Source organism: Epinephelus lanceolatus, chromosome 19, assembly GCF_041903045.1.
Source record: "Epinephelus lanceolatus isolate andai-2023 chromosome 19, ASM4190304v1, whole genome shotgun sequence".
Taxonomy (NCBI): domain Eukaryota; kingdom Metazoa; phylum Chordata; class Actinopteri; order Perciformes; family Serranidae; genus Epinephelus; species Epinephelus lanceolatus.
This window is the reverse complement of record NC_135752.1, coordinates 23,933,341-23,958,906: the sequence shown is the minus strand read 5'-3', so window position 1 is coordinate 23,958,906 and position 25,566 is coordinate 23,933,341. Positions and strand designations below refer to the sequence as shown.

At 41.3% G+C, this 25,566-nt stretch overlaps 1 protein-coding gene across 1 annotated transcript in view; it reads left to right on the top strand.

Moving 5' to 3' along the window:
* Window positions 1-25,566, top strand: part of LOC117269281 (transmembrane protein 132C) — a 239,762-nt gene that overhangs the window by 66,998 nt on the left and 147,198 nt on the right. The window contains exon 3 of the mRNA XM_033646202.2: window positions 4,021-4,945. Within this exon, the coding sequence (XP_033502093.2) occupies window positions 4,021-4,945 (925 nt within the window). The remainder of the gene's footprint in view (window positions 1-4,020; window positions 4,946-25,566) is intronic.

Here is a 25,566-nt window from a genome sequence, read left to right as displayed (position 1 = left end):
AAGGGGAGACACGGGGCCACGTTTTGAACATTTTTGTGTTTATTTTGGAGTAAAATTTACTTATTAGAAATGGATGCCGCGTAGATGATTTTTTATTGCTGCCATTGATGTTTTAATCCACATCCTGACCTGCATAATATACCAAAACAGACCTAGCTGCCCAAGCATACAGAGAGCTAGAGTTATAACAGATGAAGAAGGATCAGATATTAACACTCCAATCGATTCATGCATGTAGTGCCTCATGATAAAAGACAGACAAACGAAAGGTAGAGAATGAAAATCTCATTTCAGCACCAGGAACTCTTCATAATATGTCCTATTACTGTATGACAAAGAACCAGATACCATATCCTCTTCATAACGCTTATGAGCAGTATTGATTATTAGATTGATATATAAGGACATTTTCATCAGAGTACATAAGCCTGATGGATATATGTCGCTGACTGTATAGTAAAAGCTTTAAATGATTTAATGTTCCTTAAAAACAAATGCACTTCCGATTAAGTAATCGTACTTGAGGACCAGATTTAGAACTTTAAGGTAAAATAATATATTAAGGAGGTGGGGTGAACCTCCACTACATCCTTGTTTCCTTCCCTGTCTGTGTCAGAGCTGGGTTGTCCTCTCCCGCCTGAAGCTGGTTTTGTCCATCGGGCCAGCCGGTCATTGCCCCACTGCCATGGATCATCACAAATCACTGCCACGCCACGTCTCCAACAGCACAGAGACTTCGGGACAGAAAATCAATGGGCTCTCATGGGCTGCTCCATCAGTCCAAATATCTGGAGCTTGATGCCGAAGAGAAACAGGGGGTGGGGAGGATTTGGAGGATAAGAAAAGGAGGAGTGGGGGCAGGTTTAAGGGCCGTATTAGGTGAGATTGGAGGCCTGTCGGTTTAAGATAGGAGTGTGCTGTAGCTGTGTGCAAAACCAGTAAAGAAAGAGAGAGGTTGTGAGACAACAAATGCCAGGTATCATTTGAAATGTTTTGATACCGCTGCCAGTATGATACATGAGTTTTGTTGGCAATACTAAACAGATCATATTTTCAATACCTCAGCGCAGAGGTTCAAACAGGTTGAGACTGTGAGGCACGTCTCCCGGAGGGGCGCGGGAGAGCTGAAGGGGAGACGGGCAAAGATAGCGTGCAAGGTGAAGGGACAGGTGCACTCTGGTGTTTTGAAAACAACGGGAAGTTAGGCACTGTAGTTTGGAATCCTGATTTGGGTTGTTTGCCAGCACGGTTGGAGCAATTAAGGCATTTTAAACCCTTTGAGTCCAATTGCTGCAATTTGCTTCATAATTCAGTTGAATCTGGACACACAGACAGGCTACACATTTTTTAGATTCAGTGGGACTCACACACTCCTAGGATATCACTATCAATGTATGTCCATCACAAATAATGTCCATCAATTCACAGACAAGGGCGCTTCTTTATAACTCGTTGTCTTCATTTTCCTCAGTATCAAAGTAATATAGTGACAGCTGTCTGAACATCCATGTAGCGTTGTAGTACTCAAGACCTTATCACGAGATCATCTTGGTCTCGACTGCATTTTTATGTGGCCTTGTCTCAGTCTCCATCTCAGTCAAGATCACAACTGCTGGTATAATCACTAAATTGCCCCTGCAAAAAAGGAGAGCTGAATAGAGATGTTTAAGTTAATTTCAGGTCCTTAGTGTTTCTATTTGTTTACTCATAGAAAACCAAGGGAAATTCAAACACATTAAATTTATCCCTGCAATGCCTTTTGATTATTTTATCATGATATTTCTCATGGTACACTTATACATACTAGGGCTGCCCCTGGCTAAGAATCTTCCTAGTCGACCAATAGTCATCATTTAGGGCCATTAGTCAAGTAGTCGCCCGCATGTTTACGATATTAATTTAATTATTAAATGATATATTTTGGACGGGGCAACACAATGGTTTGAGTTGAAGGTGTGAGAAAGAATAGTTTCAGTAACATTGTTAACACTGTGCTACATTACAGAGAAATACAAACCTGTACTAATGAACCTTCATTAATATAGGCCTATATTTTATCTACAAGTGCACGTCACACACTGAGCGAGCCGCCTGTTAATGACGCTGTAAAGCAGTAATGATTGTGCTAAGTGGCTAATGGGCATGTAGCTACTTCCATGTTTCAGATGATACGTCATGTTTGTAGCCGACCAATGAAGATGAGTTTACATATCACCTTGGGTTCGTCCTTCACCTTCTCAAAATGATCCCACACTTTGGATCTGCTGTCCGACATGTTATTAACTAGCCTGTGGAATAACTGCAGGTACCAGCACTGGAAATTAGGGGCCTGTACATGTCGCATCTTTAACCAGCTGGAAAACGCAAGGTCGGGCACTGGGCGCTACTCTTATGCTTTTTTTGTGCCAGCTTTCAAGAGTCCGGCAGTGGGTTGCGTCTGAGGTTGCTGAGAGCGTGTTTATCACAGACTGAATATTTACAGAAGAAGGGACAGATATCTGTTGGCTGTGTTTGGTTTGTAACGTGACTCCTGTCTGACTGCTGAGCATGGCCTCTTCCTGTGTCTGTCCTTTCAAATAAAATTCCCACATGGTCCAGTCATATAGGTTTTATTTATTTTGACAAGGCGCAGCTCCTACTAGAGTTTCATGGTTTTATTCTGTGACTGGTGGCCAATGAAATCCTGCCGACTAATGACCTTTCTGGTCGACTAATGTTTGGTCAACTATTAGGGGGCAGCCTTAGTCTCAACCCCTCGAAGTTTTGGTCTTGTCTCGGTCTTGATACAGTCTGGACTTGGTTTAGGTGGTCTTCACTACAAAATTACACTCCCTGATACATTACAAGAACTGCTAAACTGCTAAATATGCCAAATTTCTCAATGCATCAGAGTTTAATGTTGTTGTAATACAAAAAGTACGAAAACTTGAATACATGAATTACATCAGCAAATACTGGATCAAAGGATAAGTACATAAAAACACCATTTCCCAGTTCTACAGCATGTGCTATGCACTAATTGTCTCAGTATACTGTTTTTGCAGCAATAACATTTTGTACTATCAGGAAATTATGCATTATCTACACATAGCAGACATCAATCAAACCGCTGCATTGAAATGCCACTGCCAATTAAACTCTACAAAGAGAAAGCAAGATTGTTTTCCAAGATCTTCCTCGAGCTTTCTCACCACCATCCAAAAATTGTTTTAATGTTTTACAGCTGTGAGCAGCTCCGAGTTTTTCTTTGTGCATTGGAGGACAAAGTGCATATCAACAGCACGCTCAAAATGTTTGTGATTCTGTCACATATACTCAAAATCTGAATTGAATTACTGTATGGAGTATGGAATTGGGACATAGCTTAATAACCTGACCAAGCATTTGATGCCAGCTTTTTCATACTTGACAGTACTGAAGCAAAAGATGAGATTTGAATGGCAGAGGAAGAGACGCAGAATGGAACAGGAGATCGAGACATAAGACAAAAAAAAATACGAAAGGAGAAATTGAGGGAGAGAGAAAAACAGATCATCATAATGAAAAGGACTGAGAGCTGGAGGGAACGTGGACGAGACTGATAAGCAAGTGACTCAGAAAGACGCAAGTGTTTTGAATTGAGTATAGCAAATTCTTTTAAACAAGAGCAGCGGCTCATGAAGGTGATATCATATGGAAATGTCTCCAACAACCCATTTAACATTCAACGCTGAAAACTGACTGTAGATATGATTGCCTCGGGTTGCAGGCAATGCATGCAAATGTTATGTTAAACGTGAAGTGCCGCCGTCCAGGTCGTGAGTTATTTCCTCCATTTTTTCTCATTCTGCTCTTTGATTTCACGCTTGGCTCAGGTTTTTGTTGACAGGGTTTAGACAATGAATCTTCATCATACAGCTATAAGTACTGTGACGCATGACTAGAAGTGGATTACTGCGGGTGTTTTTACCTCTGTTGCAGAAACAAAGGTTAATGGATAGATAACATCTCCTTCTTTGTCATTTTCTTTCTCTGTTTCAGTGGTGGATAGCAAGGTGATCCTGGAGGGCCTGCAGAGGTACGGCCCCACGCCAATCTATCTGCCTGTCAGCTACCGGATCCTCAATGCCGAGTCAGCGTTCTTCCTGCAGGAGGCAAACCAGGATTTAATGAGGAACTCCAGCCTGCAGGCTCGCACAGAGTCCTTCTTCATCCACCAGGCCCGGCAGATGCCCTTTGTCAATGCTAGCTACGGGCCACTGTCTGTCCAGCAGCCTGTTCCCCTGGAGCTACTGCAGACCCTGCCAGGGCCGTTCAACACACCCTCCTTCACTACATCATCAGCGCCAACATCGGCATCGTCATCCCCGCTCTTTACATTCAACTGGAAGGTCCACACCTATATTATCAGTGAGAGGATTCACCCCAGTTGGCCAAAGGTTCAAGTGTTGTTCTACATTGCAGGAAGAGACTGGGATGATTACAGCGCCATCCACAAGCTGCCCTGCGTCAGGATGTTTGCCTTCCACGAGACTCAAGAAGTGCGTGGGACTTGTAGGTTAAAAGGTGAACTGGGCATATGTGTTGCTGAGCTGGAGCCGCTCGCCAGCTGGTTCAGCTTGCCCACTGTCAGGCCGGGTAGGCAGAGAGTCTCTGAGCAAGCCCAGGGCACTCCTGTGGAGCTCTACTACATGGTTCAAACCACGGACAGTGGAGACTGCAGCTCAGAGGATTCAAGGAAGAGCAGCTCTGTTCGCCCAGACCAGCAAAGGCCAATGGGCTATTTCGCAGGGCATACACCTATGCAGCGGATTGGGAGCGTCAGGCTGTTTCAGCCGCTGTCGGAGCTGAAGCTGGACAATAACTTTGTGGTGATGGCGCCCTCCAAACCCATTAGGCAGAGAGAAACAGTCTCTACTTTTCTGGCTCTTTCCACACTTTCCTCAGTGCCAATTTTCACCCTCAGGTGAGTCAGCCTCCTCCTGGGAGTTTGCTCTGCTGCTCGGCTAATGTTCTCTCATTTTCCAAACTAATTTAAACAGACATCACCAGGCGTACAAGCAGTTAAAAAGAAGGCACTGGTAAGCTCAGAGGAAGCAGCAGTGATAGATAAAACACTCCGAAACCACAAATCCGACAATGCACAACAACATTTACAGTTTTCCCATCTGTCACTTTTGTGTAAAATTGTGCTGAGGCATACAACAGGAGGAAATTCTTAGTCATTGTTTGTCTGAGTCAAACAGTGAAATGAATCATGCAGGGTATAACTAATCTAGAACAGCCTCTTGGTTTTCAAAATACATAGATCACAGTTTGTAGGCAACACAGTTAACGTGCAAGGGGATGTTTAATCAAAATAATCTCTAGTTGACAAAATCAGGGATTAATCTCTGGCATTAGAGATTAGATAATGTGTCCATGACAGGCTTTGATTTGCCACACTAGGCTCACATCCACAGACGATGTTGTCATGACACTGCTATGTAGTCAACTGCCCAGCATCACTTAGGTCATGAAGCCTGTTTATTTAGGTCATTTGTCTACTCATCAGAAAAACATACCGCAAATGAAAAGAAAGGTTAACAGGACAGTGACCTTATGTAATCAATTACCTGGCCTTATTTTGTGAAACAACACATACAGTCAACACTCTCACATCCTTCTTCTGCTTTGCCTATGCGGAGTAAGGCCTTCACACACCGTGGGTGGTTTTTTTTTTCTTTTTTTTTGCAGTTATTTCACACATTAATATATTTATTCAAACACTTGATGTCACGAGTACTTTCACACAGAACACGAACATTACGCAGTGAAAAAGCAACATATTTTTTTCTGGAACAAGGTCGATTTTTCTGAGCTTTCACACCACAAATAAAGGCATTAACCAATCACATTACGTCTGTGAGGATTATAAAACAACACAGAGGCTCCATAGTTCAAACCAAGATGGGAAACTTTACTACTCCCTTCAACCTTGACAAAGACATTAAATAAATGCCTTTCACAATAAAAACCCTGGACATATACATTACATACATGTTTACCAGAGGGAACTCTAATTTACTCAGGGCACTGCGCTTTAAAGGAAAGTCAATAAAATACTGTAGCTTAGGGCAGGGGTCCTGGGACCTCCAGGGGTCCTTGAGAGAGTTCAAGGGGGCCCCCAGAAAAATGGGGAATAGTTTCCTTTCACTGTTTAATTCCTGATTTAAGTGAGCTTAGTGAGAGCAAGAGTCATAGGTGCCCAAAGTTAGCACCTCAGTTGTTGGCTACAGGCCAACTAACCTTTACTTAAAATGATTAATCGGCTCCTTTTTCTCAATTAACAAATTCATTATTTTGTTGACACAGTATCAGAAAATAGTTGAACATGCCTCGAATCTTTTCCCAGAGCCCAAGGTGATGTCTTCAAAGGGTGTGTTTTATCCCAACATCAGTTTAAAAATCCAAATCAGTTCAGTTTAGCATCATTTATGACAAAGAAAAGCATCAAATTCTCACATTTGAGAAGCATGAAACCAGCAAATGTTTTGCTTTTTGCTTAGAACAGTTACTAAATAATCAACATGGTTGCCAACTAATTTTCTGTAGATCAACTAATCGATTAATCAACTACTTGCTGCAGCTTTCGATGACAACTACAGAATTCTACTCTTATATCTAACAAGCAAAATCTTTCCACAGGGATGTCCCAGGAGCAAATTCTTATCAAATGGGGATCCATGACCCAATGTGTATCAATTTAGGGGTCCTCAACATGAAAAAGGTCGAGAACCACTGGCTTAGGCTAGACGACAACTTACATTAGACAGACTGCCAGACACTGCTCTGGGTCAATAGGATCCTGGTAATTGTCACAAAGTCTCTTTGCTGCTAGCCATCTATTCATATCAAGCCTTTTATTCAACAACTGTTGCAACTTTCGCAAATTTGTATCGCTGCCAGTATGAATAGTATTTTGCATTTTCTTGTCATTTATTTGTCATGCCCTGGAGCGGGTCCTGTTCTGCAGAGTCTACAGTGTTGTTCTACAGTAGCCCAGAAAAAAACAAACACTGAGTGCGTTTACATGGACAGTTTAATTCCCTTTTCATTCAGAATTAAAGTTCATTCCTATCAAAAGCGATCTTGTAAACACCTAATTTGGAATGAAAAATTCGAAAATTTATTCTGATGTAAGGGGCTGTAATATTCCATTTCTTATTCCGAATGAAAGAATTTCTCACACTTGTATACACTCATTCCTCTTTAAGTTCATTCCAGTCTTTCTGCGCATGCTCGTTTCCTTGCCCTTCTGGCGTGATGACGTATATATAGCGCACGCGACTCGTTGCACTAAACGGTTTCCATTCGCCAAAGCACGGTCTTCTATCTCTCTTCTCCTCCTCAACAGACGAAGCATTAGCAGAACAAGGTTGTTTTCTTCCGGTAAACGTAAACACATAACATCCGCCCCCTATCCAATCAGAAACCTTTCCTGCCCCAAACCTTGCATGGACCCGAAGAAAGGCGATTAAAAGGCGATTAAACTGATCTCCCGTGTAAACCCTCATTCGGAATGAATATTTCCCATGTAAACTACCCTTTAATTCCGAATGATTTCATTCAGATTTATTTCATTCCGAATGAGAAGCCATCACAGTTCTTGTTGGTCAGCATAGTTCTAGACCTTTAAGCAAAAAGTTAAACACTAAAGGTGTGTTCACACCGGACCTATTTTTTTTTTTCGCTAGCAACGAGTTTACATACAAAGTCAATGCAAACGGGCGATTGAGCGTATATTCGCCCAGGAGAAAAATCCTGGTGACAGAGCGATTTTTCGCTTGTTACTTGAGATGAGAAATCTCATCTGGAGCGGTATTTCGCTGGGTCCTGTCGCTTGCAGCTCAACGCTGATTGGCTGCCGTAACCCCGGAATCCCGGGGGGTTCTTGACTGTCATGACATGTCAGCTTCATTAAAAGTATAGCTGCAAATTAAAAGCAACAATAGATGTAAAAACACACAGACACAATGCATCTGTGATCAGTTCCCTAATTTAATTTTAACAATTTTTTCAATCTTCTCCAATTTCTCGTTTTATTTTATGAAAGTGATCAATGTAAATGCACTTGTCCTAGAGCTGCCATGACGGTTTTTATAATGCAAATAACTCTGAGATAAAACCTACAAGCTTCTCTTCCTATGTCTTTGTATGTGTCTTGTATGTTTTCTGAAGCCTTTGGGCCCTATATAGATAGTCTAAAGCGGACGGCGGAGGGCGCATAATCCATGTTGCAAGTGTCATTGCTATTTAGATGCAGGCGCTAGTTGTCATTTTCACACCCTGCGCCCTCTTCGTCTAACTAGCAAATGAACTTGCGCTTCTCTGGGTGTGTTGGTCTAAAAATGAGGAGTGGTCAGGCGCAGTCATGGCGCGTTGCTAGTTAGATGATGTAAAAAGCAAATGCGCCAGTGACCAACAAAAACTTGGTCTAAAGTCAACGGCGCAGTATTTCGCTGTTAAACAAGTTAGTAATATGCGTCTCTAGGCGGGTGCACAACGCGCGTGCACTCTGCTCAGACACACACGGAGCAGCCACACATATGTAAAAGATAACAAATAAAAATATGATTACAATGTGAAACGTTATTATTGTGCACATTAAAATATTTATCAGAAACACGTCTTAATGGTCAGTCATTAATCAGAATGATCTAATCGCAGTAATAATGATCATCATAATCCGGGAGGTCCAAGCTCGCAGTGTCCAAATATACGGAACTGCGAGCAGACCTCCACAGGCTGATGATGCATAGCCTGTAAAATGAACTTGTCTTTCCCAATTGAACTGTGATCATTTTGGCATGTAAATCACAAAATCAAAGATGTGAAAACGTTTGACAAACTTTATTTTGACATAAACGCAACAATAACCAGCTTCTGTGAACTAAAAACGTAAACTTATAGCCCTACAAGTAGGCTACACATGTAGTATATGTAAAAACAAAAAAAAGCTTTTAGAATGTAAAACTGAAGATCATCTTGTCAGGAGGAGGAGGAGGAGGAGGAGGAGGAGGATGGCCCCAGCTCTGCAGCCAGTGCGCAGCCAGACCAGACGGGCCCGGGTGCAGCCACGGGACCAGCCCTTCCTGCACCTTCAGGCGGGGGGTTCAGGATGCTGGAGAGGGAGCTGGGCTTTCTAACTTCCCGGGTTAAAATAAAATAAATTGAATAATTTACAATTTGTTGACAGCCTTTCTCTTGTGCGCGTGCACGCTCTCTCGTTCTCTCTCGCAGTCTCACTCTGTTTCTTTTCTTTTGACTTTTCTAAGATGACAGATACTGAATATATACTCCCTATCTGATGCTGTGGCTGTTTGTGGTTGGCTGAGAGGGAAGTGAACTTATTAGTTTGCAGCTGTGTTAATCAAATCAGGTTGGGTTTCCATTACGTGTGCCAAACGTGCCAAACGGTGCCAATCCCCTTTGATCTGACATCAGATGTGACGGGACAGTCGATATAGAGATACATTTATCGTCTCCTCAGCTGTAAAATGCTCACTCTTTCCAGTTGGTGGGTCCGCCATCTAACTAGCTCTCCACCGTGCGCCTCTTTTAAAGGGAATGAGAGGTGACACTCTGATTGACTTATTGAATGATACGCCCAAAACACACCCATGACTAATTCACAGAGTAAGTCCAACCCTTTCAGACTCTCCGCCATGGCGCACAGTCTGAAAACGCGCTGTCTAACTAGCAAGTGACTGGGACATGCCCATGCACCGCACGCCTGGCGCTTTGCGTTTTAGACCATCTAAATAGGGCCCTTAAAGTTACAAAAATGAAACACACTAGACCTCTGAGCATTTATACCTCCGACCGCGGAGGTATAAAAATGAATAATTATAAAAAGCTGAAAATTATACATTTTGATACATAGGTAGGCTATACATATTGCAAAAATCTGTAAAAGTACACCAAAGCATACATTTTCGTTTCCAAATATTTTATTACACAAAAGACGAAGAAATTATGATTTTTTTTTTTTTTTTACCTATTTTGGCACATACATACAAAATCCTCCCGCTCCTCGCTCCAGGCAGCTCCAACTCCGCTCACATGCTCTGTCTCAGGCATCAGAGCCTCTGCGCTACAGTCATAGATGCATTGGTGCTGTCCGTGGTGCTTAACACAGGACCGCCAGGATTACAGCGCCCCTCCAAGCGCCGCAACATATGTAACTTCATTGTTTATACTGCCGAGAAGTTATGATAAAATAAAAAAAATATTACAGACTATAGAATAGGACTGACAACCTCTCCAGTGTCTCATGTCAATTAATTAACACTATTTGTCGGCTTTTTTATAATTCCTTTTTTTTCCTTTTTGCTGCTGCGCTGCTGCTGCACTGTGTCTCCAATTGAAAGAGGTGATTTGCTAAATACATTCCACAATAATAAATTAGATTAACTTTTGGTAATAATATTGTTGGCTATATTACGCATTTTAATAAAAAAAAATAAGAATAAAAGAAATAAACACCGAAATAATTAGTGGAAACTTTTTTTATTGATACTCCTCCTCTCTGACATACTAACACACACACACACACACACACTGAACACGCGACTGAATGAATGAACATTGGAAGCGGTTCAGCCGCAGTCCCGCTGGCTGGTGTGGTCACTGTTGAGATTCGTTTTTTATTATTAACAAAATGGTTTTTTATTGACCGTATGAATGGTTTTGTTTTCAAATAAATATTTGGAAACGACAACATATGCTTTGGTGTACTTTTACAGAGTTTTACAATATATAGCCTACCTGTATGTATCAAAATGTATAATTTCGGTCGGAGGTATAAATGCTCAGAAGTCTAGTGTGTTTCATTTTTGTAACGTATAGGCTTCAGAAAACATACAAGACACATTTTTAGGAAAAGTCATAGCAAGAGAAGCTTGTAGGTTTTTATCTAAACAGAGTTATTTGCATTATAAAAACCGTCTTGGCGGCTCTAGGACAAGTGCACTTATATTGATCACTTCCATAAAATAAAACGAGAAATTGGAGAAGATTGAAAAAATTGTTAAAATTAAATTAGGGAACTGATCACAGATGTATTGTGTCTGTGTGTTTTTACATCTTTTGTTGCTTTTAATTTGCAGCTATACTTTTAATGAAGCTGACATGTCATGACAGTCAAGCAACCCCCCCCCCCCCCCCCCAAATACCCTGATTGCTTCAATGACATCATCAAAGCAAAAAAGCGAGTCTGTTGATTTCTGCCACATTGACGAGCGATTGCAACTGAGCGATGAAGCGATATCAAAGGGGCGAACCGAGCTACAGCGAAAAAAAAAAAAACAGGTCCGGTGTGAACACACCTTAAGAGCAAAGTTAGAAGAGAGTTAATTCATGGTACTTTTTTCTTTAGCTTACAGTTAAAGGCTCATGTTTATGGTTAGGTATCACCTTCACAGAATATGTATTTCTTTACTTTTACCACTGTCTTGCTCATGATAATACTCTGAATACAGACCCTAAAACCACATGTAGCTAAGCTTCTCCTTAGAGGAGATTTACTGGCTGCTAAAGATGAAAAATTATATGTTTTTTCAATTGCAGTGGATAAAGTGTTTCACAGAGCAGCTTTGTTTGTTTATCTTAAGCCTGCCAAGTCATTTTGGGGAGAAATTAGAGATATATTGTCGTGCTTAACACCCACCAAACTGCATCTTTGACAGTCTGAAGGGGATTGTTTTGACGGGGATAACACCTTAACTACGCCCTTGTGCTACTTATGAAAATTGTTTTCATGTATTCACCTTCAGAATTGCCTGTCTGAGGAAAATTTGTATCAACACAACAAGAACAACAACAAAGTAGTTATTGATTCATTGAGCTTTGTCTCATACAAATTACCATTCAAAGTGACTGTAATTACTCCATGTTGTGTGATGCAAATTAAGGTGTAAGGAATATGCATTCCACTGGGCTACTTTTATGCCTGAGATCTAAATCATGGCAGATGAAACAGTTAGCAGCCTCAAAGTGGAGCTGTGACAGAGAGCCCTGGCAATTTGTCAACCCTGGGTGAGCAGGAAATCTGCCAAAAAGCCTCATTGCTTTTCCTCTCACTCCAGTGATGATGAACTCCCATGAAGTATTAGCACTCGCAGTGTGTGTTTATCATATTTGTCAGCGTGTGTGTAAATGGGAACTTTAAAGGCGTTTTCTTTTAGTGCCTTTTTGCACCAGCGTTGCGCCCCGATCGTTCAGAAGTTCATCTTTTTTATGTTTTCCATTGGGATGGCACGGACTTAAAATTCCACCAAAATACCTCATTAGCAACCAAAAGATTAAACCTCAAAGTGTTTGAAAATCACAGGCTACTTCACAGTACTTGACTGCCAGCTTACAAACTCTGTAATTGAACATCAGAATGCTGATGACTAATCTTGCGTCAGCTTTGTTGTGCGTTGCTTTTATGTTACAGGGTTAGACCTGTGCCGCTATTCAATATGCCTTTCTCTCTCAGTTGTTAGATTTCCTAGCGATAAGAAAAAACTTTACTTGAAAATACCCTGTAAGAAGTTGATCTCCCCATGATGATGGTGTGAATTCAAGCTCTGATCAGTGGAGGTGGGGGCTGAGGCGTATGTGTGTGTGTTCGGATCTGTGTTCAAGAAGGCGTTTTGTCTTGTATGTCGAACACTGCATGTGTTTGCATACTGTCAGCCAATGTTTGTCTACACACTGATGTGGGTGTGTTTATGGACAGTTTACTTTACAAGTAGCTATGGTGAGTTTCTCCCAGCGGCTGATGCATCATTAACTATTTATGTTCTCTAGAGTTACTCTGCTCTCCTCCCCCATTATCTTTCCTCCCCCTTCATCCCCCCCCTCCCCTCCTCCACCGCAGTCTAACTTGTGACAAAAGAATACCGAGAATCTCTCTGGACAGCCTTTATTCCTACATGCGCTGCTGTCAGATGGAATCAGTAGACTTTCTTTTCTCTAAATTTTCACTCCCTGTACTATTTTCTGCACTTTTTGATAGGACTGTAAAACTCTTTAGGACTCTGGGAAAATACTGTGGTGTATAATCCTCTTAATTTAGTGTTTACAATAAGATTAATTGGTGCAGGATTACTTGCATTTGCCTGTGCAGAGCACCTTGAATTTTTCAAGCTCATTAAACACTCTCTTCCATACTCTTTGCAAAACCATAAGTAAGACAAGGCATGCCTCAAAATGTTCTATACTGTCATGATTTTACTCTTAATTTGACTGCTTAGCTTTTCCCCAGTGGCAAAGCAAAATTATCACAGCTTGTGTTGTGTGATGACACAAAAGACGCTTATGTAAATCAAATTCTGAAGGGCTAATAATCTCCCTGATTCACGTCAAGATGCATTAATTTATTTGTTAACTTATCAGTCTGCTTTGTTTGCCTGTTTGAGAGCACCATGTACAATCAGCAGGCTTACATGCACATGTATCATCACAGTCAGTTGGATTACCCATCCATCTTTTGGGTCAGAGTTGTTAATATAGACCTCAGTGTGAAATCTCAGTGTTTAAATCCTGCGCAGAAAGGTCACAAGCTGTCTGGATGCAAAGCAGTAATTTCATACACAAACAACAGACTATCTTGCGATGGGATCACTCCAGCCGTGATACAGCGTTCCAAGACTTAAAATTAATGTGGGCCTGGACTTGGCTCCTTCCCTACTTCCTACCCCCCTACTTCCAGCACCCTTGCTCGGACAACATCCATCTTCAAACTCGACCTTCATTTTGATGGAAAGTTTGGTGACTGCATCTCACATGGTTGTGATGAGATCACGACGATGAAATCTGTCCAAGCGCAGACAGACATGGAAACACCTGCCAAAAAACTGCTTCTGTGGTAGCTCCTGCGACAACTAGTGTCTGCAGGACCACATTTAACCATGATGACTCACACACAGATTCATGAGGTGAAAACAAGATCAGTCGCGTGGCGTTGTCCTGGCTGGTAATAGCCAGACTAATGCTGCGTACACGTGGAATTGGGCAGATGGTAGAGGGCAAGAGCAGGATGGCAAAGTTACTTGAGGCCGACAGAGAATACTGGCAATGGTAACGGTAGAGAGGACTGCTGTCCAAAGTTAAAATGTTTTACCTTTTAGGCATCCTCCACGACGGAATTTACAACCAGATTTTGCGTAGCTCCATCACACAAGAGGGAACATGGGTGATCCGGACAATTCCTGAGTAACAGCATAAAATAATAGGAAAAAAAGTACATATTTAATATACTTTATACAATTCTTTGTAAACAATCCCAAATCACCATTGCAACACATAGTCATACATGTTTTGTTTTACTGTCCTGCCATTTGTTTTTCCCGTGCCATCCAAAAGCTGTTTCCCGTCTACCATCTGCCAAAGGCTGATGGTGGTGAATATCCATTTTTTGCTAGCAGTACACCAACTTTCACATTTCAGCTAATAATCACTGATACCAGAAGAAATATATTTACCTCATTTATTTGTGTTCTAATATTGTAGCACTGAAAATAAGTGTCCTCTTAGCTGCCATATGCTCCTGTAGGACCTTAGCCGGAAAACATGTAAACACTTTAATTAAACCTTCAATATGGTAAATAACATGCTTGTCTATATACTAACTGTTAATGTTAACTTGATTCCTCACTGTACTGCCTTGACAAAAAATCATGCAAACGCTAAAACACAAAGGCCGTGAATAAGTTTCTTCAGTCTGTGTCACCTGAACTGTAAATCTGGGCATCTTACTTTGAAGACGGTTGATTTGTGAAATGTTTGTCTAATTTCTTTTTTTTATTTTATTGGCTCTATAAAATCATATGTCTTTATATTTTAAGGTGTCACTCTAAGTTGTTGTACTTTTCATTAGCTTCCATTGACTGTCAGGGATCAAAATAATCTCTGACTCATCCTTGACCTTCTCAGGATATTTGTAGCGAATGAGATTATAAAATAATGTGTGGCATTTCATTACTTCCTACTCTCTACTATACCCTAAGTGCAGGTTGTAATTTCAGAGAGGAAAAAAAGAAAGAAAAATCCTTGTAGCGCAGTGACACTTAAAATGGATCTTCAAGTTATCATACATACCAATGCCTTCTTGGTTGTACCTTGGTTGCACAGCAACATCAGCATACTTCACTAAAGGCAGCATTCTCACACACTATTATGGACAAAAATTCAAAACTTTTCCATGACTTTTCGAGGACCCGTAATAAAATTTCTGACCATTCACAAGCTATAACACAAACAGAACTGTAAAGTATACTTTACTCCAAATGTTAATTAGTCAAATATAGACAGTCTGCTGTCACAGAGCAGTTCGGTTGGCCCTTTGGTAAATTTGTACAAAAAAATATGCTCCTCACTTTCATACTACCATGCTCTACTTTCAGAGCAGTTATGAAGAAACCAAGTGCACACTGAGTGACAATTGAACACCTAGGGCTGCCCGTGTCAACTGCTTAATCTCAAAATAGCAGAAAGTACAATGCAAAAGTATTAGTGGGATGTAGGCAGGGATAGGGAAATCTATCCAAGCAAAATTCCAGCGAGCTAGCACATGAGGGCGAGACAGAACATTGTGAAAAACATTAAGAAACTTATGTGATGGTCAATAAAACGTCATGCATAGACTCTTATTAGAGCTACGTTACATCCCAGCTGTCATTGGGCAAGAGGGAGGGTACACCCTGGACAGGTCACCAGACTATCACAGGGCTGACACATAGAGACAGACAACCATTCACACTCACATTCACACCTACGGCCAATTTAGAGTCAATAATTGACCTACACAGCATTGCTGTGTAAGGGTTAGCAATGTCGCCTCAGAGCAAGAGGGTGCCTGGTTCGAACCCCAGGTTGTGTGGATGCTTGCATGTTCTCACATGTCAGCGTGGGTTTTCTCTGGGTACTCCGGCTTTCTCCCACAGTCCAAAGACATGCAGGTTAATTGGTGACTCTAAATTGGCTGAAGAGCAGTTATGTTAAATGGAAGGTTATCAAATGAAGGTTACTGTAACAAAATAATTTCATTACACACAACAGAATCTAATGACTTCTAAAAAACATTCAAGGATTTTACTAAATCCATGAGCTTTCCAGGCCTGGAAAATAAAACTGTGGAATTCCATGACTTTTCCCGGTTTTCTACGACCGTGGGAACCTGCAAATAGCTTTTTCCAGTGGCCATTTTCTCTCTTGCCTTATTGTGTAATTGCTTGTATTTTATCTAATCCTAACTAATCTAATTATTTTGAAAGTAATTGCAGGCTTTTAACCCTAGCCGCAGGAAAAACACACAAGCACTCGTGCACTTGCAGAGTCATGAATATGCACATACACACTCACAATGTGCACACACAGATATCCAGACCCTCACACATATACATGCATGGCAGGCATGCTCTGTGTGGACTGTAAAGTCATGGTGTGTTTGTCATGCAAAGGTCTCCCAGTGGAATCAGTAATTCCCTGCTGCCCGCCTCATTAGCCATGGAGAGAGCGGTGTAACAGGTTGGAAAAGGGGTTCTCCAGCTACTCCTTATTCAAAATGCAAATGAAAACACCATTTCCTCCTGAACAAATTAACAGGCTTTTCAAAAGATAAATTGCCCCAGCTGTATTGTAATTTTGACTAAACAATCCAACATATTCCCACAGATCCCCCCGGGGGCAGCGTTGCTGATGAATGCAAATGAATTTCTAATATCTGAGAGTGTGAAGGTATAAGTACTGGATTCTTCATGCTGTGCCAGCCCAAACAGTCAGAAATTTAGCATGTGAAGTAGGCAGGTTCAGTGCTGGGGCTTTAAATAAAGATGTTGATTTAGCCGAGGCCGGTTCTGAGTTATTCAGACATGACGCAGTGCTTTGGGTCAGCCGATTCTGATCCTTAACACAGTTCACGTTTACAGGTCGTGTGCTTTGGCTGTTTGTTATTGGCCATTGTTTGCTGAAATATCAGCAGGAGAAAAGGTTGGAGTAAAGATGTTCTCCTCAGTGTATTAGCCTTATCTCGACTTCACTCCTCTGTGAATCAGTTCTTGGTAAAGGTCACCCAAGATAGGTATGTCTCTTTTCCATTTCCATTTCTATACTTATCTGTACTTTTCCTTGTACTTTATCTGCCACTCTGTCTTGGTTTCTCTCCTTTCCGTGTGTTGTTTAACCTTTCCTCTCTCTCTGTACACGCTCTCTCCTTTTCTGTCATACTCTTGCTTTCACTGAGCTTGACATGTTCCTCCCCTTTTTGCTGAAACACTGGCAAAACATCCCCTTGTTTTTATATTCAAATATCCGGAAGACTCTTGCCTTAAATTAAAAGTAAATTCTGTCTCAGTCTGCCATTCCCCTCTTTACTCATCTCCCACTTTCAGTTTGCTCAGTTGGCCTACCCACCAGTGTTTACTTTTAAAGCACAGACTTTCCTCATCCACTCATTAATAAGTAATTAGTCATTTGTGGCCCGGGGAGACCTTTCACTATTTAGATACTACTCTCCATTGGGCCCCGCCACCACAAAGCAATCACCAGTTGCCCGCAGCAAGTAATTTGAATCCTTGTATTTTCTAGCATAATGATTTTCCATCACTGTTCTCCTCTTGAATTTGTGTCTAAACTGATGAATTTATTGGACATTGGAAGCCCAGAATGTATTGCTCTGCCACTCTCCTCCTGCCTGTCTTCATTTATTCTTTATTCTTGCTCTGTCCATCTGCCTTTGGAAAAGGCTACATGTCCTCAAGGGAATTTCGTGAGCCCGTAACTTGGCAGCAGGTCGTACGAACAGTGCCGTACCATTCAGAGCAACACATGCCTCCAAGACTTTGAGTATCGACGGGGTCAGAGTTGGCTTCGGTTTTTCTCTCTGGTTGCTTTGAACTTGTGAAAGTCTTGCAGGCTTTTTATAAGGGCAGTGGAGGGAATGGAGGGAACTGGAGTGGGGTCCTCCCAAGAAAGTGGTACTCCATATCTGGTCTAGTGATCGGATTACTGAGTAAGGAAGTAAATTGTGTGGTAGGTACTGTAGGGAAGTGTATCTATCCCTCTTAAATGTTTCAGCTTGTATCAAGATACATAGACCATTGTATGATACAAAACATAACAGATGATTTTGATTGATTTAATACACAGTGAATCAAAGCTGAACTCCACACAATATTTGGTTCAATCTCTGAACCCAATCACCAGAATAAATGCTGGCATTGTACATCTCTGCAAAACACTGATATTTTGTACATCATTATGTAGCGGATATGTTGACTTTTTTTTTTCTTTATGTTTTAATAACACTGTGGTTAACATGTGGTTATGCACAGTCACAAAAAACACTAAGTTGTGGTTAGAAAAAGATCATGTTTTGGCTTAAAATACCCAATTTTGGTGCCACAGTCACTTCTAAAAATGTGCAGCAAATGCAGCCAATGTCTCGCTAAAAAAACACCCAGTTCAGTCAAAGAAAACTTTATTTCAATTTGCAGTATTATGTTTGGCAGTACGGCTCTGTTCTGGGGCCTCTCTGAGTTACCTCAGGCCTACACAGAAAGCCTAAGGCGGAGAGAGCACATCCCTCCCCCTTTCCACGCGCATATGAGAAAAGCCTGAGGTAGAAAGTGCACACCTCCCTGCCCTTCCATGTGCCTACATGGAAAGCCTAAGGCAGGGAGAGCAGCAGCAAAGACCCCCAGGGACAGAAAAGAGCAGCATCAATGACAAACAGAAATTACATTGATAAGTCAGACACAGCATGAAAAGGAGGAGCTGGGGTGGAGGAAGGTTGCAAAGCGGCTTGCAGAGGAAGCAGCAACAGCAGGCAGGCCAGAGCAGTTTAAATAGGGTGCTCTGAATGAGATTCACTAGTTGGTTGCATGGAAAGGAATCGCGATTTGTCAGCTGACTCCCTTCCATCAATCAGCTGCTCCATCAGTTGATTGGGCTGTTTGAGATCAGCTGATGTAGCTGGGATGCGAGGTGAGCTTGACATCGTGTCACAACTTTTGGTGGCACAGTCGCCTGTGGAAATGTCTCCAAAGTCTCGCTAAAAAAAAAAAGCTGGTTTTGTTGTTTAATAGTATCGAATTGCCTAGGTGTCATGCCATTCAACATCCCTTCCACCTCTCGATGACAAACTCAGGTCACATACATGTAATCAGAACTACATAATTTAGAAACATGGATATGATATGTATGAAACGTACAAATGTAACATCTCTGTGGTTCTCAGAAACACACAATGCCAACATTTTCTTCTGGCTACTTGCCTACATCTGTCAGTGTGTATTAATGTAGCCACATTTCTGGCTCTTTTATTGGCTTTCAGATATGTATTTCTTAAACTTGCCACCCCTAGCAAAAAGTAATACTAGTATTATCACTTAAATTAGGTTTTTATAGTACTTTAATGCTACAAAAAAATTGAAAAACATGACTGTAATACTGAGAAGATTCCTGAGCTGGTAAAAAAAAAAAACAACCCAGAAAGCCCACAGGCGCACACTACTAGTTTTGAAGTTGTACAGTTGAGTTATGTCCGCAAAGCTGTGTTCGTCTCATCACAAATTTCTCAAAATATTTCATTTTTAAAATATTCAGATGGTTAAAAAATTGATTAAGACAAGCACGTTTCTCACACATAATCGCACATAATCTCATCAGTTTTAGAGAACTGTCTGAACGTCTGCCAAACTGAAGTGTTTTTTCTCCAACAATAAATTAGTCACTGCATTTACATATTGAGTGTCATCAAAACCAATTTACATCATATAACTGCCTCCAAAACAAACTAACAAAGACAAAGACATCTTAGTCGATACTACTGCAATATGTCGTCAGTAAACATTTTGCTAAAATGTTAAGTACAACATTTCGCTCTAATGTTAATCAATGTATTTCTTCACTGTGTCTGATAAAATATATTTGCTGTTGGAAATTACTAATATATGTATTTCAAGGAAATATGGTTGCTTCAATCAATCATTATTTTACACTCAAAAAAAGAAACCGACAATGTACAAAAATCTTTAAAACTAATGGGTGACTCTTTAAAAGACTCTGATGGAAAACTATTGAAGGTTGTTGAATTCAAAGGTGACTGTAGGTTCACGATCCTTCAGGTCTTATTAATCTGCTTCATTCTGAATCAGCTGCAGATGGGGAAAAGACCGTCTTGGCCGAGACAAAAGGAGTATCAGAAAAAAGCAAGAAAATACCCCATATCACTCAGAGATGTTTCTCAGATGCAAGAAGAGCAAGACTAAATAACTCCCTTCACTTGAGGCACTTCAGGCTACACATAACCCAGAATAAAATATCAAAAAAATTTACAAAGATCTCAAACTTCTTTCATATTGGTCCTCACTGTTTTCATGAAGTTTTTACATAACTTTTGGATGCCAAAATGCAGTGTCTGGCTCCATTAGATAACTGCGAATAATGATTCATGGTAGGTAAAAATTTGAGCTCCTCGTCATGTATTCTAAAGATAGAATAAGGTTTATTTTGCTTGGTGGCTGCACATATGGCAACGACTTATTGGAGCTGTTCATCAATTCACACTAATCGTCATCTTAAAAATAATGAGGTTCTCACATTTTACCATCCCTTACAATAGGCACCCATTTAATTTAGGATATGCACAGGGAAGAAGAGTCATGTTTGAGCTGAACTGAAAGAACAATGAAACAAATGCTCTGTGGGACAATACATTGAGGGTGGCACAGTGGTTAGCATTGTCACCTCACAGCAAGAGGGTTCCTGGTTCTTGGTTCCTGGTTCCTGGTTCGAAACCCACGGTGGAGGGGGTTTGAATTCAGGGTTGGGGAGCCCTTCTGTGCAGAGTTTGCTTGTTCTCCCTGTGTCAGCGTGGGTTTTCTCCGGGCACTCTGGCTTCCTCCCACAATTCAAAGGTCCTGTTTAAACGACAACGATTTAAACCAAAAACGGAAAACTTTAGTTTCATTTTGGCTGATCGTTTTCACAACAGCAACATTTTGGGTGCCTGAAACAGTACCATCTCCGTTGTCTTGTAAACTTGCAATATGCAGTTCCTCTGAAAACGGAGACTTTTCGCACATGCACATTACAGTGCCAGTCACTAGGCATGCGCAAGTAAGTCGACCATCACAACAACAATGGTGGACTCCGAGCTCTGTTTGTGCAGCTCACCCTGTGAATTTATAAACACTTCTCCAGCAAAGTGTAGATTTACTGTCTGTCCAGACAAATGTTTATACATCACCACTCTGTAGAAGGAAGCACATGTGCGCAGGTGGGTGTTGTTTCATTACAAAGTCACACCGCCAACTACTGGCCTGGCATGTACAGCTCTTTTGGTCATTTTTGTGCATCTGTGTGCACGGCACTTATTAAAATGTTGTTGTCTGGACGCAGAACTTTTTTGAAAATGAAAATGAGAAACGTTTCCATTTTCAGCGTATCATGTAAACATGGCCAAAGACATGCAGGTTAATTGGTGACTCTAAATTGTCCGTCAGTTTGAATGTGAGCGTGAATGGTTGTCTGTCTCTATGTGTCAGCCCTGTGATAGTCTGGTGACCTGTCCAGGGTGTACCCTGCCTCTCACCCAATGTCAGCTGGGATAGGCTATAGCGTTACTTTTTTATAAAATGCTCAAGTTTGTCAAATTGCCTGGTTTAGGCGGATATACATACATATATATATATATATATATATATATATGTATAGAGAGAGAGAGAGAGAGAGAGAGGCGACATTTAGAGAGCAAGCCCAAATAAGCAACTCCACTTTAGAAACAAGCCCAAAAAAACGTAACCCGTGACTACCAATATTTGTAAGCACCCAAAGTCATGGCTAATGAGTGGACCTGGCAACCCTGCTTGTGTGCTTGTGAATACCCGCTCTACTCTGCCTCTGATTGGTTTATGATGACATTTTACTCTTCCTAAGCCAATCATCATCAGTTATGTGGTTGTCTCTCCCTCCCTTCCCCCTCACCTGCCCTCCCCAAAGAAAAAACACTTTAGAGCTCTGCTGAGAAGGAGCTTGCTTGGGTGAAAGCCGCTTCAGTGAACTCAAGTAAAGCCGAGTAACGGCGCATTTTATTGAGTAACGGTAACGGCGTTATAATGGGGGAGACAGTAACTTTTTTGACTAAAGTAGCACCATTAGTAACACGTTTATTTATAACGGCGTTTTTCCCATCACTGCTCTTCAGCCATGATGATGCCATTTGTGTTTGCAGCCATAATCAAGTGTGTATTCCTGCAAACCATTACACACTCAACTGTAGCAGAGCTGACAGATTACCACTATGAACATAAGTGATAATTGGTTGCTAAATCGGTACCCTGCTAATGTTCTAAAAACTCAAAATAACAACCACAAATAATGAAGGGCTGCTTTTAAATGCGTCCTCAGACCACTACCGTTACACATACAGTAGATTGTAGTGTGTGCTGTACAGATAAGAAAGCCCTCTGGCACAAATGTATGATTTGAGCCCATAAAAATAAACTTCACTTGACCTGACAACCATTACAACCATTATGTTCTGAACACACAGCAGCTTGCGATTGCACATCAGCTTTGACGTCAAAAAAAAAAAAAAATCTCGACCCGAACAATGTGGATTACAATTGAGAATTCTCTCAGAGGTGTGTTAAAGCCGAATGCAACACCACTCTCTGCATTAAGGACCGCACTCGACATTAAAACAGAACTCTAGTGGGGCACCGACAAGAAGAGATTGTCATGAGGGATGGTTTTTTTTCTTCTTTTTTTTGTATTTTGGAACAGCTGCTGCAAATCCTTTACTTATCACGCTGTTGTTAACATCTCCAGGCAACACTTCTACTCCAACTTCTCCAACACTGTTAACTCCAGCTCCTGCAATCTGAGCTGAAGATGATATATGTAGGGCTGGAGGGGTTGACAAACAGGGTGGGATTAGGTAGTGTAGCAGTCCTGGCAAAATAAACTCTGCTGGCTAGCTGTGGGTTGGTGTCTCTCGCTCTGTCTCTCTCCCAGACAATCACAAGCTTGGCCTTCTAATCACTTGTTTATCCTGGATGTTTCTCATAAGGATTTACTTTGATTAGTTTGATCCGGCAGACTTGACAGCTATAACACAAACTCAAAGTCATGCATATTTTAATGTGGACTTGAGGGAAAGAAATAAAGAGGGAGAGAGATGATGAAATGCTGCGGTTGTCATACATCGGGAGCCCATTTTAGAAACTGACAGTCAGCCGCCAAGACAGACAAAATGCTCTAACTCATCGCAGCCGTGTAAGAAATTGTTTCACCCACAGATGGGTTGCAGAGATGCACAAAGATTGAAACACAGTCACACAACAAACAAAGAGTGAGAGATGGTGGAGAAGACCAAGGGATGCAACCAGCATGATTTTGGTATTAGTTAACTCCAAGTTAGACTATTTCCTTGAGTAATGATGACTCACTCGGTGTTCACTGTGCCACAGCTTTTGGCTTTATTAAAAAAGAATCCAAATTTGAACCATAAACCGTGTCCTCCGTGGAAACTGAGGAAGGGAGCTTTTCAGGGACTAGTCATTAAAAGTCAGGCGCCGTCCTAGATGACATCAAAAACACTAGCCATTTAAACTACAATTGATGCCTCGCTTTGGCTGGGAAAACAAAAATCAAAGGAGTCGTGTCTCTAAATTAGCAAGGATCTGTCTGTGCAGTTGGCCTGGTGTTATCTGTGTGAGCCTGTTACCTCTGTGCATGTTGACTGAGGGTTTCTTTTCCTTCATGGTGCTTTTTCTGCTCTCTCCCTCTTGCTTTCTCAAAATAGTCCGGCACTGTAATAGCTTAAAGGTATACTATGCATTGTCACTGTTTGTAAACAAAACATTCAAAAGGCAACCTCTGGGTCACCTGGTAGAGCTTGTGCCCATGTAGGCTGAGTTCTTGGCAGCAGCTAGGGTTCGATTCCCTCCCACGCCCCTTTGCTGCGCGTCATCCCTGCTCTTTCACCCCTTGACTGACACTCTGCACCTGCTCTATAATAAAGGCAATAAAAGCCCTAAAAATGATCTTAATAAGAAAACCACAACATTTAAATTTGGGCTTGGCCACTCCTCCTTACAGTGCTTATACGTAAACTGCAAGCTACTCTACTCACTAAGCTAACTGTCGGCACCTACCTGTCCAAAGAAAACAGGTGCTCTTCATCCTTATCCTCTCCTTCATTGCTCACCAGTGAAAGTAAAAGCCAACCCAGATTCAGTCTCGCTTTGAAACGAGCTTTGACTAGCTAGCTGTTTTGTCTTGCTATTAGCGTTTTTTCGGGCATGCTGCTACCTGGTCAAAACCTTTTATAAAGTCCTGACCTCATCTGTGTATTGTTATTTGCAGGGGGCTACACACAGGCCCCAGGAAAGCAGCTCAGCCTTGCTTCAAATGTTTTCCCAGTGGCCACTTATGGTATTGCAGCAAAAAAGTCCCCTGCAACCCAAAAATCATTTTCCCCATTGACCATCAATATAAAAGAGAAGTCTGTAAAACTGTCGAAAGGACTCTGCAAACTGCAAACAAGCTCAATTATGACACTTTCTTCTAAGAATTTTTGGTCCATGGAGGTTTATTTTGGTAAAACTTGCCTTTAGCGAGAATAGCAATTTAAAAATCTGTGAAGTCATCACAATATAAACTCTATGAGCAGAGCAGGGCCAGCAGGAGAAACACTTCTGTGCATATTTAGTGGGCCGTGTACTGTGGAAGTAAACTGAAGCTAGAAACTTTGCACCAGGCAAGCAAATCCACTGGACTGAATAGGCGCCATCTTGGGGTCTGTTATCTAGCTACTGTTATACATCTATGGCTACACACTACTGCCGAAAATATTGCAGCCAATAAACATCTCAACCACAGCAAAATGATGACTGTTCAGTATCAACCATAGTTAGCAACAGTCTACCAGACACATGACCACATGTTGCCATTTTTAATATTAATGCACATTTATTTATTATCAAATGTTCAGTGCAACCCATCCATCCTTCCATTTTTATCTACTTATCTCGAGCCGGGTCACGGGGCAGCAGCGACCAGCAAAGCACCCCAGACATCCCTCTCCCCAGCAACGCTTTCCAGCTCCTCCTGGGGGACCCCAAGGCGTTCCCAGGGCAGATGAGATACGTAATCTCTCCAGCGTGAGGTCAAATGTATGTAATGTGCTGAGAAAGGACAATAAAGAATCTTCTTCTAATGATAATTTCTTAATAACTAGGAGATAACAAAAGAATAAAGAGATTTCAAAGACTTAAAAAATAAGGGACATGAATCAAAACAACAAGAAATGAGATATATTCCCAGTCATGCACACCCAGTTTTAATAAACTCAGTACTGTTTTTCAACACATGTATTGTTTTGTCTTCATTCAATGTAGTTAACACACATTGTTATTGCGCCATTGGTTTTGGCCGTGATGCCCCAATAAATTTGTATTTATAAAAGGCCAAAGTGGCCTTGCCCTAAAAATGACTTAATTCCAGGCCTGTAATCGTGTATTTCCTTTCCTGTTTCTGTCCTTGGAGGGG